The sequence below is a fragment of the Balaenoptera musculus genome, chromosome 20 (assembly GCF_009873245.2).
Source record: "Balaenoptera musculus isolate JJ_BM4_2016_0621 chromosome 20, mBalMus1.pri.v3, whole genome shotgun sequence".
NCBI classification, from domain to species: domain Eukaryota; kingdom Metazoa; phylum Chordata; class Mammalia; order Artiodactyla; family Balaenopteridae; genus Balaenoptera; species Balaenoptera musculus.
Genome location: NC_045804.1, coordinates 56995382 through 57010712, shown reverse-complemented (window position 1 = coordinate 57010712; position 15331 = coordinate 56995382). Strand labels below are relative to the sequence as shown.

The 15331-nt window shown below is 55.3% G+C and overlaps 1 protein-coding gene across 1 annotated transcript in view; it reads right to left on the bottom strand.

Moving 5' to 3' along the window:
- Positions 1-4365, bottom strand: part of LRRC75A (leucine rich repeat containing 75A) — a 35745-nt gene extending 31380 nt beyond the window's left edge. The window contains exon 1 of the mRNA XM_036836850.1: positions 4110-4365. Coding sequence (XP_036692745.1) covers positions 4110-4361 — 252 coding nt within the window. The 5' untranslated portion in view covers positions 4362-4365. The remainder of the gene's footprint in view (positions 1-4109) is intronic.
- Positions 4366-15331: the final 10966 nt, after the last annotated feature.

Sequence of the window (15331 nt, the reverse complement as noted above, 5' to 3'; positions counted from 1 at the left end):
AAGGTAAGGAGCATTCCACGGAAATGAGGAAGTGCACCCCAGGTGAAGAAGAACAAGATCAAGGCTGAGGGCGGGGAACTCCCTGCTCTTTGTCTGGTGGCCTTCCAACCTGCTCACCTAAGCCATCTTCTCGGGGGGTTGTTGGAGGAAAAAGGCAACTCTTGCTCGTCTTTCCGCCTCCAGGAAGGAAAGAGCACCCAGCCTCCAGGTCCCCAAGGGCCCTCCACGTGCTCGTCCCTCAGCCAGCCTCCGGGGGCAGCCAGTCACCCTCGGCTCCTGAGGGCTCTTTTCTGCACTGCTGGTGAGGCTCCCGTTCCCAGGCGTAGCACGAGGCCAGCCCAGCCACCCTGGCCGCGTGGACGGAGCCACACCGGCGGGCTGAGCCTGGAACAGCTCTGCTCAGTGGGGCTGCGCCATACTGAGCGGCAATAAACCAACCCGATCAGACCCTCTTTACGGGAAAGCAGGGAGGAGGTGGCCACCTCAGCCTGGTGTATCCCGGGGAAACTGAGCCCTTACTCTGGCGCTCCGTGAAGCTGGCTCATGACCCAGTCTGGGATTTGGGGGCGCAGAGAAACCACTGCTCTGAAGAGATGACACCCCACCTTTCATGTAGCCTGGCGCTCGCCCTCTCTCCATGACTAAAGGTTACTTCTTCCCCAGGGCTCCTCGAAGACGGCAAGTGTGAGCCTAAGACTTAGGAAGCAACATCTGGGGAAGGGTGAGGCCTGCAGGAACGGGGCCGGGGGAGGGGAGAGGAGCGGCCTCTTCTATCCACAGCTGACTTCCTTCATCCCCACGAGCACCGCCCCACACTGCTTCTGAACTTGCAGTGAGCTTTTGACCCGGACTGAGCCCTGGTCAGGTAGACAGAATCTAAAACATCCTGGGCCCGGCCTGAGAAAGGGTACGAGACCCTGCCCGCAGCCCGCCCAGACCCCAAGCAGATTCTCCTGTTTCTTATCGTCGTTGCCGTGAGAACGAGTCTTGATTTGCAGAGAGCCAAGGCAATTTCACACACTTTGTAGCATTTGCTCTGCTCAGTACCTCAGATACCCTCTGGGAAACAAGGAAACACCACACAGAGGTTATCAGCTGGGTCCAAGGTCAAAGCAGACTGAGGACCGGAAGGCAAGCTGCCCGAGCTGACCCTTGGCCCCAGGCTCTTATTGAGATGACACGGCTCCTAAAGGGAAGGGGGCGGCTCTCTGCTCCTTCCAGGCAGCTGGCAGCTTCCTGGCATCCTGCCTGCACCCCTAGCACAGCTCGGCATCCTTAACATTAAGGAGGCCTCCTGATTCCTCTCTGGCAAGGGACAAGCACGGACAGACTGGAGAGGCTCCCATCAGGGAAACCACCCCCCAAATCTTAGGTTGGAAAGAATCCTAGATTCAGAAGCAGCAGCAGCGGCAGCCACTCTCCTTCAGCCCACCGTGAACTGCCACACGTGGTCCCGGGGTCTCTAGTTCCACATCCTGAGCCTGTAGCAAGTCACATGATCGGGGGAGGGGAGGTCCCAGATGGGGGCATATCCTGAACTTGGGGTCTGCGAACCCTCCGAAATACTTGCAAGACTGTGAATGTTGCTGCACTGGTCTGGGAAGAGTGTCTAGAACTCTTTCAGGGCCACAAAAAGCTCAGGGACTCAAGGGGGTGAAGAACCACGGGGACTGAGGACCTCCAGCCTCCTCCCCGCCTCGGGCTCTGGGCAGCCACACACGTTGTCAAACACAGGAGCAAGTGAGGACGGCCGTGACTGTGGGGCTGCCGTCATCTCCGCCTGTTCCTCTTCATCAACGCCACCCTGCACCTGGTGGGGCTGGGACAGCATCCCAGCAGGACCAGCCCCTGAGCTCTGCACACCCCGCCTCTGCCCACTGTTACTGACGAGGCCTCGCTGGCCCGACCCCGCCGCGGCCCCGTTGTTTGCCCCTCTCTCAGTGACTGCTCATTCCCTTTCTGAACATCACCACCTCCAGCCTAGAGGAGGAAACTGGAAAGGAAAATACGATTTAGGAGAAAGAGCCACTTCAGTGCACAGCACAGATGCAGCTCTCCATTCCTCCAATCAGCCTCAGGGTCCTAAAAAACCACCTCTTGGTTTCTCACAGACATTTGGACACCGGGGGCTCCCCTCCCACACTGCCCAGGGCCCACGGCCACTTCCTGGAGGGACCCGGATCTGCAAGTTCCAGGCAGCACAGCTCTCCAGGCGCCTTGGGCAGGCCCGTCACTGGCTCCAGAGAGGCCCACAGACCTCACCCGGAGGTCAGGAAAGCCCAGTACACGGCTGGAACTGGAGGACGAGTTACACTGCTGCTTTCACAGAAAAAAGGGTGAGCCTGGTTACCCTCTGCCCTCCATCAGCCCTCGCAGTCCTGCCACTGAGAAGGGTGTCAGGACACCAACAAGACACCATCTCTCCGGAAACGCTCTCTGTCTCAGGGACCCTGTGGGGGTCACAGGGATGCATCTACTCTCCGAAACCAGCTTCCCCAGGATGTGGAATCACACTCAGCCTCGAGGCTCTGCCTCACCCCGCAGGCCCCAGCGGACGGACTGGCGGCGCTGCGCTCTTTTACCCTCCCAGAAGGGCTTGTCTGGACCTCCACCGTCAGCCCCTCCACGGTCCTGAATCCTCCGAAGCACCCACCCCAGTGCGAGGGAACAGCACATGATCAGAAAAACCTTCTCACTGTCTGGTGTGCAAATGGATATGACGGTCTGGAAAATCCATTATGCTGTTTGAAAAGCAAAACAGTTTCCACAGAGGCCATACGCTGGTTTCCAGTTTTTGAAAGACAAAGAAACACATGCCAGGAAAGTTCTGTGGCGCGGAACGTCATCTTTCTTTGATGACTGGGCTCAGAGGAGGCACCTGGGGACCCAGTGGCATCTCAGGCAGCCTTCCGGACGCTGTTTGGGAAAGTGGAGGCCAGAGCGGAAGCCTCTGCTTCCCTCTCCCTGTGCAGCACACACCCTGGGAACACACACTCCAGGGCAGCCCACACCACATATAAAGGGGGTTGGGGGTCTGCTGCAGACTCCAGGAGCGATGTGGGTCTGATTCGATTTTGGAAGCTCCTCCCGGGAAGGCTCTCCTACAGCCTCTCTCATCGGTGATGGGAGAACTTCAGAAAGCCCACCCGAGAGACTCCCGCCCCCATCCCCTCCGGACTCCACCACTAACGGGGTCAATCTAGCAAGAACACGGGGCTTGGACTCAGCTGCCCTCACAAAGCCCCGCCAAGACAACCTCTGGGGATGCAGGAGGTGCACCCTCCTGCCTCTCTGCCACTCCACAAAATCCACGGAGCAGGCCGCCCCCTCCCTCAAAAGAAAAGTGAGGAAGGAAAAAAGCCAAAGAGAGGTGGGGGACAGCGTCAGCCCCAGGGCAGCCCCAAAGCAGAGGGGACCAGCCAGATGTGCAAAGACGGTCCCTAACCAGCGGGGCAGGGACGGGAACAGGCTGAGGGCAGAGTGCAGGCAGCCTCCTGAAGTCCCTGCAGACAGACAGTCACGTAGGAACCCTGTCCGGCCCCCCCTCGCCCCCCTCCACTGCTCCGCGGGGGCTCCCGGCAGAGCGCCTGCCAAAGTTACTCACGGGAGAGAAAACCTTGTCGCCCACCCGAACCGCCATCCGGGACGCCTCTCATCCAGGAGGCCTCCCGGGTGGGCAAAGCCCCTGGGGACTGGCATCTCACCAGCCCCAGGGCTGCGCCCTTAGACGCCCCCTGGGGAAGCTGACGACTGCGCATTCCTTGAGGACCCTTGACGGGGGTGACTGCCGGCGGGTAGAGGGTAAGAAAAGCGCCTCGGCCCAGACAGGCATCCCCTCCCGCGAACCGTCCCCGGGACCAGCCTCCTCCTCTGCCTGCAGAGGACTGAAGCGGGGACATTATTCCAACAGGTCCCCCGCAGCCGGGCCTCACCGGGCCAGCCTTTTCCTCCGCCCTGCCCTGAGGCCTCGAATTCAGGGGCAGCGCCGAGGCACCTGCGGCCAGACCGGGCTCCATCCCCGCGAGCAGGGGCCCGGGCGGTGCCCCTCGGCGCTCCGGGGCCTCCGCGGGAAGGGGCGGGGCGCCCCCGCGCCCCCTCCCGGCGCTCACCTGGCGCAGGTGCTGCAGCAGCGTCCCCGCCTCCTCCCGCCGGCCCTGGCGCACCATCCGCAGCAGCTCCTGGACCATGCCGACGCGCCGGTGGTAGGGGGGCAGCCCCGCGCCGGCGCCCGCGCGCCCCGCCTTGTCCCCGGCGCGCAGCAGCAGCGACGCCCAGAAGTCGGGCCGCTCGCGGCGGGGGCCGGGCGCCGCGCCGGGGCTGGCTCTCTCCGCCAGGCTGCCCTTGGTCTGCCGGGTGCCCATGCCGCCGCCGCCGCCCGCGCTCTCCGCGCCGGGCCGCGACGCCGCGTCCCCGGCGCCGCCGCCCGCCCCTCTGCCGCCCGGCGCGCGCGCCTCCCGGGCGGCAACTTTGGGGGAACTGTTGCGCGGCGGGCGGGCGGGGGCGGCGGCGGCGGCCGCGCTCCTCCTCCGCGCTCCCCGGGCGCGCTCCCCCGGCGCTCGCCGCCCGCCCGCCGGCCCCGCCCCGGCCTGGCCGCCCCGCCCCCGGCTCCGCCGTCGCGCGCCTCCCTGGCCTCGCGTGCCCCCCCCCCCACCCCTCCGCTCCGGCTGGGCCGCCCGGCGCCCCCTCCCTGTGGTCCCCGCGCCGCGCCCCCTGCCGGCTGCCGCGCTGCGCCTCACGGGCGGTGGCGCGGGGCGAAGGGGGCAGCCGGGGGCTTCACTCCCGGCCGGCACCACTCTCCCCAGATGCTTCCACGACCGCGCGCGGATGAGGCCCATGGGAGGGGAGGGGAGGGGAGGGGAGGGGGCCCGTGCGCTCGGCGACGTGGGGAAGGTTTGGAGCATGGAAGCTGTGGGGTGGGGGGGGGGGGCGGGACTCAGCCCCAGAGTCGGGTTTCTCAAAGTGGGCGCCGCTGAGCATCAGAGCCCAAGTCGTCCGAGGGCTGGTTGAGAACGCAGACTCCCGGGCCTCGCCCCAGACCCGCCCGATGAGAGTTTCCGCGGCGGGGCCTGGCGAGCTGCATTTTTAGCCAGCCTCTCGGCTGAATCTGACGGACACTCCTTTGAGACTCGGCCGGTGGCGGCGGGCGGTGGTGCACAAACCAGAAACCAGGTGCAAGGCTGCGTGTTGTGTGCGTGTTCTTTTAGGGAGAGCCCATTGCTTGCATCAGTCAGTGTCAAAGGGTTTGGACCATGCAGATGCAAAGAACAGCTGTCTTCTCTTGCTCTTGCTCTCACACCTCTGGAGAAGGGGCCTGGGGGTAACCCCTTGCGAAAAAGCAGAAGCATGCCTGCATGCAGCCCCACGGCACATTCCTACCGTCCCCTCCCTTCCTGGCTCCACACCAGACCAGCCCTCACTCCCTTGGTGCGGCAGATCCCGGGTCAGACGGTGCTAGGAAAGCTGACCACAGCCCTGCCAGAGAGAAGGCTCAGGCGCCTGGGGACCTCCTCTGCCGCGACCATGGACCACCCTGGTTCCAGGGTCACGGCTGCGGGAGGAGCAGCAGTTGTGTCGCTTGCCTCTGACCCAGGCCCTGGGTGCTGCTCTGGGGGAAAGGACTGCGTGGGCTGTAGGGCAGGAGGGTCGGATCCCGAATCAGAGAGAGCCGAAGGCCACTGTGTCCTGAGCCCGGAGCATCAGGCAAATCCTCAGCACCCTCCTGTGCCGTGTGGGAGGAGAACACTGTGTGCCCCGAGCTGGGAGGGTAAGATAAGGGGGTACAGAAACTCCAAGCAGGGTGCACGTGCCCCACAGAGGACTCGCCTCCTCCCACTCTGTGAGTGAACGCTGGGTCAGCCCCCAGTACCTGGAGGGCGGCCTGTGTGTCCCCCAGTTGGCTTCCTCTTCCCACTGGACGCCCCACGCGCAAATGCCCACCTCTGCCGGCAGAGAACGCTCAGTCTTCCTGAAGGCTGGTTTCGCAGGGCTGGGCGACACCTTCCAAATTCACCTGCACCCTTTCTGTGTAGCACACATCTCCAGAGAACCCCGGCCAGGAAACACTTCGGTGCCTCTCATCTCTAACCTGCAGGACCACGAGGCAAAGTGGCCTCCAGGAAACGTGCTGACCAGGCCCCTCCCTAGGGACGGTGGGCTCCACTCCCCTGGCAGGTCGGCCGGCGGGAGGGCGTGTGGCTGAAGCAATGCCATCTCAGTGGAAGAGGGCCGAGGCCGTCCCCCGCTGGGGTCTGAGCGCCACCCCTTTCCTCTTCTCCAGAGACATGGTTCCGTCCTTCTCCGTGCTCTTAATTTCACCCCCAATTTTCCCTCTTTTCCGGCTTGTTCTCCTCAGTGTGTAATCTGCTCAACTCTCTTCCATCTATTTAGAAAGGAAACTTGTATTTGCTCCCGTCCCTCTGGTCACCAAGGCCCCATCTCTCTCTCCTTCTCAGCCAAGTTCCTTGGAAATGCCGTGCATGTACGCCCGTTCATTCCTCACCCACTCCAGTTTGCCTGCTGGCTGCGCCACGCCACTGAAATGTCCCTTGCCAGGGACCTAGCTGCTACACTCAGTGACTACTTTCAGTCTTCATCTTCCTTGACTTTTAAGCATCATCTGATCCTGCTGCCTACTCTGTTTTGATGGAAACTGCACTCCCTTGGCCTGTAAGGAACTGCTCTCCTCCAGGCTTCTTTCTTGACGTCCTCTGGGAGCTCCCTTTCTTAGATAAATCCTTTACTCATTGCTGCTACCCTGGGTGCGGCCCCAGACCTCTTCCTAGGCGATGTTTTCTCTTTTTCTTTAAATTAATTAATTAATTAATTAATTTTGGGTTGTGTTGGGTCTTCGTTGCTACACGCAGGCTTTTCTCTAGTTGCAGCAAGCGGGGGCTACTCTTCATTGCAGTGCACAGGCTTCTCATTGCGGTGGCTTCTCTTGTTGCGGAGCACGGGCTCTAGGCGCGCGGGCTTCAGTAGTTGTGGCACACAGGCTTCAGTAGCTGTGGCTCGAGGGCTCTAGAGTGCAGGCTCAGTAGTTGTGGCGCATGGGCTTCGTTGCTCTGCTGCACGTGGCATCTTCCCGGACCAGGGCGCACACGTGTGTCCCCTGCATCAGCAGGCGGATTCTTAACCACTGCGCCACCAGGGAAGCCCTAGGCAATGTTATTTATACTCATGGCTTCACCTGACATGCACACACTGATGACTCTGAGTCTCTCTTTCCAACTCACAAGCTGGTAAGTTAACCTGTCACTGAATCTTGGATGCTGGCAGAAGACATGGTGCTGGGTCAGAGACGTAGGACTTTCTATCCAGGCACCCACAGCACCTAGCGTGAGCATCAGCGTACTTGCATCAGTTCCCCTGGCCTCGGGGTCCTGCAGGAGCAGCGTGCTGGGCCCAGAGGGACGCTGCGCACGCAGCGGGTTTGCATCACCAAGGGTGGAGGACACCCAGCTCGGGAATCTACTGCTTATACAGGAAGCCGGTAAGCAAGCCTGGAGGAAACAAACACAGCGCTGAGGAGTGGTCCAGGTGCAGAGTGGCCAGGTCCTGCCTTCTTGGCACACATGGTGAGATGTGAAGGAGCTAGAGAGGCCCGTGGAGGATTCTCTCTTCCGCCAGTGGGTACTTCATACTCCACAAGCGAGCACATCTCCTTCCCAACCTGCCCACGCTGGGCTCTGTCTGCTGTGAGCAGCGGCGGCCAGAAGCCCTGGAGCCACCGTGCACCGTGCAGGTCTCTGAGCATCTGTGTCTGGTCCCCGAGGCCAGGTGATGGTGCCCAGGGCGGCGGCCCTCATCTGTGTGTGTTCACTGCGTGCTCCGTCTCGGGCTCTGTGCTCGCCAGTACAGTGCTCTTTCATCCGTTCAGCAGCTGTGAGGTCGGTCTTACTATTGTCCTGACTTCACAGCTGAGGAAGTGGACTCTTCGAGAGGTTAGTAATGGGCGGGGTGGGGATTCACACTCAGGTCTGTCTACCCTGAAAGCCTAGCTGTGAATATGACTTGATATCACGGATCCTACTGGATACACATAACACGGTACAGCCCCGGCCTTGTGGACGACTGTTGTTTTCACCCCAGTCATTGCGTCACAACAAGCCTTCTTTCTAGCTTGTCTCCCCACCGCCAGTCTTGCCCCTTCTAGCGCATCTTCCGTGGAGCAGCAGGAGCCACCATTCTAAAAGGGGAGACACGGTCACAGTCACACAGGCACGCAGACACACAACCTCTCCCCCTTCAGTGACTTCTATCCCTTTCGGCCCAAACTACTCAACATGCATTGCTGTTCTCCAGGTGCTACACTGTCATCATCCGGTGTTACTTACACCTGTCCCAAGATGCCATATTCCTTTTGTTTTTTTTGGCCATGCCACACGGCTTGCGGGATCTCAGTTCGCCGACCAGGGATTGAACCCAGGCCACGGCAGTGAAAGCTCAGAATCCTAACCACTAGGCCACCAGGGAACTCCCAAGATGCCATCTCCTGTGCCTTTGCACACACCGCATATGTGCCTGGGATGTCGTCCTTCACCTCCTTAACAGATGCCTAGTCCTTCCTCTGGTCTCGGTTTAGGTATCACCTCCCTCAGGGAGCCTTCCCTGAATGCCTCCCATGCCTGCCTCCATGTGACTACAACACCCCGTGAATACGACTGCGTATCTCGTTTCTACTGTTCGTTGGCACATGCTGCTGTTCTTCTGCCTGAAGCATCCTTCTTCATCCCTTCATTGGCCAATTCCTCTTCTTCCCTTGCCTCCCACCAGCCGGTTAGGTGTCCACCTCGTGTTTCTCCAAGTCTGACCGCCTGTGCCAATGCCGCTGTCGTGGCCGGTGATCTCATCAGGGAGGAGCTCAGCAAACACTTGCTGAATGAAAATCCCGTGGGCCCCCTGTGCACAGCAGGCACTCAGGAACCAGAGCACTGATATACCGGTGGGGTGTGTTGACATAGATGACCTTCAGGAAATCCATTTGCAGGCAATTGAGAAGCAAACGGGAAGCAGGCAAGAAAGTTGAGAGCGCTAATGTAGCTTATTCTTTCAAGAAACTTGCTTGTGAATGGGCTGGTGACCAGAGGGACACGGGGCAGAGAGGCTGCTGCTGTTCCTTGTTGGTGGTTTGTTACAAGGGAGATGGATCATTTATTTAGAGGGAATTTATCCTTTCGGTCATTCTCTTTTAAGCAGGTAATTTTTGTAACATGAGAAGCACTGGCCTTTTCTCACCATCAAACCTGGAATTACGGAATTCTCATCATGATTTTTCTTTGAACACTCACTTCAGTTTCTTCTCCTGTTGTAAGAATTTGAAGTATAAGATGCCTAGTGAAAATTAAAGCTCTTTCAGATTATATAAATGCTTAAGTAAAAACATCTAATGTATGGATCAAACACTAAATATTTTTATCCACGATTCAAGCTCTTATTGCTGCAATACATTTTATTTTATTTTTTTAATTTTATTTTTTAACATCTTTATTGGAGTATAATTGCTTTACAATGGTGTGTTAGTTTCTGTTGTATAACAAAGTGAATCAGCTATACATATACATATATCCCCATATCTCCTCCCTCTTGCGTCTCCCTCCCACCCTCCCTATCCCACCCCTCTAGAGAGTCACAAAGCACTGAGCTGATCTCCCTGTGCTATGCGGCTTCTTCCCACTAGCTATCTATTTTACATTTGGTAGTGTATATATGTCAGTGCTACTCTCTCACTTCGTCCCAGCTTACCCTTCCCCCTCCCCGTGTCCTCAAGTCCATTCTCTACGTCTGCGTCTTTATTCCTATCCTGCCCCTAGGTTCTTCAGAACCATTTTCTTTTTTTTTTAGATTCCATATATATGTGTTAGCATACGGTATTTGTTTTCTCTTTCTGACATATTTCACTCTGTGTGACAGACTCTAGGTCCATCCACCTCACTACAAATAACTCAATTTCGTTTCTTTTTATGGCTGAGTAATATTCCATTGTATATATGTGCCACATCTTCTTTATCCATTCATCTGTTGATGGACACTTAGGTTGCTTCCATATCCTGGATATTGTAAACAGAGCTGCAATGAACATTGTGGTACATGACTCTTTTTGAATTATGGTTTTCTCAGGGTATATGCCCAGTAGTGGGATTGCTGGGTCATATGGTAGTTCTACTTTTAGTTTTTTAAGGAACCTCCATACTGTTCTCCATAGTGGCTGTATCAATTTACATTCCCACCGACAGTGCAAGAGGGTTCCCTTTTCTCCACACCCTCTCCAGCATTTATTGTTTGTAGATTTTTTGATGATGGCCATTCTGACCGGTGTGAGGTGATACCTCATTGTAGTTTTGATTTGCTGCAATACATTTTACACTGATAATATTGAACCCTTTTCTTAATAATCACGCAAAAATGTTTTGATAGCCCTTTTTACAGCAGAAGAAACCAATGTTTAGAAAAAAGTAAAGAGTTTGGCCAATGCTTCCTTGAGAGCTGGAATTCAAAACCAGGTCTGCACTGCTTCAGAGAATATAAATGCTCAACATAATTAAAAATTTTTTGATTGAAAATGTTATGTTTGGGCTTCCCTGGTGGCGCAGTGGTTGAGAATCTGCCTGCCAATGCAGGGGACACGGGTTCGAGCCCTGGTCTGGGAAGATCCCACATGCCGCGGAGCAACTGGGCCCGTGAGCCACAACTACTGAGCCTGCGCGTCTGGAGCCTGTGCTCCGCAACAAGAGAGGCCGCGATAGTGAGAGGCCCGCGCACTGCGATGAAGAGTGGCCCCCACTTGCCGCAACTAGAGAAAGCCCTCACACAGAAACGAAGACCCAACACAGCCAAAAATGAATAAATAAATTAATTAATTAATTAAAAAAAAAGAAAATGTTCTGTTGGTGCTGCTCATCTTTGCATGCGGGGAGAGGACTTGGCCGGGAGCAGCTCAGGAGAGGAAGGCCCCCGCCCAGGTGCTGGGAGGTGGTCCAGAACATCGCTGGAGGGATGAGCTTCAGACAAGCCTCAGGGAGGCGCCAGCACAAATGTGGGAAAGGAGGAGGAAAAACACAAATAAGTTTGCAGATGGAAGAGAAACTAGGGGAGTAACTACCTGCTAAAACGCCAGGAAGGCAGGGCAGGGGCTTGTGCAGAGAGGTGCGATGGGGCCTCCACTGAGGGGAGTCATTACCTGCTAAAACGCCAGGAAGGCAGGGCAGGGGCCTGTGAAGAGAGGTGCGATGGGGCCTCCACTGAGGGGAGTCATTACCTGCTAAAACGCCAGGAAGGCAGGGCAGGGGCTTGTGAAGAGAGGTGCGATGGGGCCTCCACTGAGGGGGGAGGGAGAGGGCGCTGCCAGGCAGCTGGAGGGGAGGTCAGGCAGGACGGGCACGTCCAGAACCTTCTGCAGGCGGGAGACGGGAGACAGGGTTAGGGTTAGGGGACCACACTTAGAGAAGAGCCGGAAGAGCTGGGTGTGGGGAGGAAGTGAGCAAGAGTTTTTGCTCATTAAGGTTGCCAAGGGGCCAGGCCAGTCCTGGGCTCGGAGGAATTCAAGACGTCCCTGAAGAACTGGCCCCGAGCAAACACTAAAGACACACGCGCATACGTGCACAGGCACACGCGATGCAGGGGTCCTGTCTCTTAGTCCATTTTCTTCTCAAAGGAAGACCCCCTCCCCCTTGCAGGGTGCTTCCCCCTCCCCCCCCCCCCCCCCCCCGCCTACTTCTCTCCCAGCAGCTACTCCCACACGTGGTCCCTTCTTCAAGGCCCCTGAATGCTGCCCTGTGCCGGGGATGAATGTGAACCCCTGAGTTTGTCCCGAAGTGCAAGCAGATCACCTGTGACGTCCCAAACATGGGACCAGCTCTCATCAGGAAGCTCGAAGGCCCAGGACAGCTGGCCCAGGTCTTTGCTGGAGAGGATTTAGAGAAGTGGCCTGGGGGGGGGGAGAAGGGCTGGCAAGGGCAGGAGAACGAGCGAGCAGCCAGGACTCCACAAGTTCCAAGGCTCCCCTTGCAGATGGAGCTCCAGAAGGACCGTCCCGGGATCCATCGGCCCAGTGCCACTGAGGAGTGCACGCAAGGCTGACTGCAAGATTTCCCTCCGCTTCCCAAATTGTTTCTTCGTTGCTCCATGCGTGACTTGCTTTAATTTGGTTATTTAGTTAGTTATGTAACAAGTGCCCATGAACTCACCGTCCAAAACAAAACAAGCCAAGCCAGACCTATGACAACAGCTGACATTTCATCGTAGGGTTCCCTGTATCCCATCACCCTGACCCCCTGCCTTTCTCTTTATATTATTTTAACATTTCTCTATATAATGGAAACATCAAACACACCCAAAGCTGGAGAGACTAGTGAATCCACATGTCCTTGTCCAGATTTTAACTTTTCAAATCATGCCCAACTCTTGTTTTACCCATTTTCTCTGTTCCACGTTCTTTAGGTAGTTGTATTGCATTTATGTGATCCTAAAGGGTATCTATTTTTAGTTTGGTATCAAATAAATAAATATATATATAATTTATATATATATATATCAATCTATATAATGATATATCAAAGAATATCTTGCTGTGTAATTTTTTCAGAGCTACTGTTTTCACTTAGTACTGTGTTGGTAAGAATCATGCCAGTTGCCACCTGTCACTGTAGTCTGTCCCTTTGGTTGGTGTGTCATGGTACACTGTATGAATGTACCTTGGTTTATTTCTCCACCCTCCCGCTGACGGCCATTCAAGTTGTTTCCAGCCTTTTGCTACCGGGAAGAGTGCTCTTATGATTATTCTTTGACGTTCTTGTCGTACCCCTGGTAGACCTCTAGAAGTGGAAAGGTTTGGCTTTAGGATTAACAGGGGGTTGTTTTCCACCAAAGTACTGCCCCACCCTCAAGACTGTATGAGAGACCCCTCCCCCATCCACATCCTCTTCTCCCTAATGCTGGTTATTGACAGGCTTATTAATTTTTTCCGATTACTCTGCCAATTAAAGTATTGGGCTGGCCAAAAAGTTCGTTCGGGGTTTTCTGTCACATCTTATGGAAAAACCCGGACGAACTTTTTGGCTAACCCAGTGGAATGTCATTGGGGCCTTAATTTGCATTTCCTCAATAACTGGTGTCTTAGCTTAGGCTGCCAAACAAAATACCATAGATTAGGGTTTGGACTTGCTAGGGACTTGTCACCCCCCCCCCTCTTCTTTCCTGTTTCCCCCTTTGGGAAAGGGAATGTCCATTCTAAGCCCCCCAGTCTATGGCATTTTGTTATGGCAGCCAACTAGGACAACCGGTGATGCTGGATAGCTCTTCACCTGCTTACTGGCCCGTGCATCTCCTTTTCTGTTAAATGCCTGTTCACCTCTTTTGTCCATTTTCAATTGGGCTGTTGAATTTTTTTTCTACTGTCGCTATAACACATCCCCACAAACTTGGTGGCTCAAAAGAACATAATTTTATTAAGTTACAGTTCTGGAGTCAGAAGTCTGACATGGGTGTTACTGGGTAAGATCAAGGTGCTGGCAGAGCTGCGCTCCTCCTGCAGGCTCTAGGGGAGAATCTGTTCCTGCCCCTTTCCAGCGTCTAGAGGCACCTGTGTGACGTGGCTCGTGTTCCCCTTCAGCAATCACATCACTCTGACCTCTGACTCTGTTGTCACATCTCTGCTCTCTCTGACCCTCCTGCCTCCCTTGTATAAGGACCTGGAGATGACATTGCCCCCTGCCCAGAAGTTCCAGCATCATCTCCCATCTCAAGATCCCTCACTTGGTCATATCTGCAAAGTCCCCTTTGCCATGGAAGCCAACATATTCAGTGGTTCTGGGGATTAGGGCGTGGACATCGCTGCGGACCACTGCTCTGCCTGCCACGCTTGTGCCCTTGCCTTTTTCATGGCTGATGTGAGAAGAGCCCTGACCAGGATGGAGGAGCAGAGGCCAGTCCCACGTGGAGGCCAGCGCTGGCTGCACCTGCCCCGCACCCTCTCCACCGGGCCCCTGTAGGTGTCTGGGGAGAGAGCAAGCCCCCGCCACCACAGACCCTCTGAGCCACGGGCCACGGGATGGTCCAGGTTCCCAGGTGCCAGGAGACATACCTGCCTCCTGTGTCCTGACTGGGCTTCACTTCTTCCCGACATGTTATATTTTCCAAAGCGCTTTCCCATCCACACTCTCCCTTGGCTCTGACGCTGTCACAGGCCGAGTGCAATGGGGTGACTGTGCTGGAAGCTTCCCATCTCAGCGTTGAGACTAGCATATCCCATGCTCCTAACCCCCAACCTGGGGTTCTTCCTAGGATGCTGGGCTTTAGGGGAGAGACCCAGGTGACTTGTGAGGGGGCCTGGTTCTAGCCTCCCCTATCAACTGCCACATGGTGAGAGCTGCAGGGTCACGGGGCAGGGCTTAGAATCACACAGGCTTGGTCTAAGTCTGTGCTCAACCACTTACAGCTGTGTGACCTTGGGCAGGTGGTTTAACCTCTCTGGGCCTTGATGCCTCTTCTATAAAAGGCGAATATTGATTGTACCTGCATTTCAAGGTTATTATGAGGATAAAATGAGATCGTGTGTGTTACTGGCTTACATAATCCATGACATATACTACACTTCATGAATGGCAGATAGAAAGTTTAATAGATGACTACAAAAACAAACAACCTGATTTAAAAATGGGCAAAGGACTTGAATAGATGTGTCTCCAAAGAAGATGCATGAATGGGTAATGAAAAGATGCTCGACATCACCAGTCATTAGGGAAATGCAGATCAAAGCCACAATGAGATACCACCTTATGCCCATTAGGATAGCTACTATCAAAAACAAAAACAAAAAATAGGAAGTTTCAGGGAGGATGTGGAGAAACTGGAACCTTTGTGCACTGTTGGTGGGAATGTAAAATGGCGCAGCCAACATACTGGGAAAAAGTATGGTGGTTCCTCAAAAAATTGAACATAGAACTATCACATGATCCAGCATTCCACTTCCAAGTATATACCCAAAAGAATTAAAACAGATATTTATACACCCATGTCCATAGCAGCATTATTCATAATAGTTGAAAGGTGGAAGCAACCCAGGTGTCCACTGATGAATGAACGGCTAAACAAACTGTGGTCTCTACATACAATGCAATATTATTCAGCCTTAAACAAGAAGGAGATTTTAACGAAACAGAAGCAGAGTCAATAGAAACCGAGAACAAACAAGTGGTTGCCAGAGGGGAGGGGGTGGAGGGAGGAGAGATATAGGTGAGGGAGATTAAGAGGTACAAAGTTTCAGTTGCAAAATAAATGAGTCAAGGGTATGAAATGTACAGTGTGGGGAAAAGAGTCAATAATTATGCAATGTCTG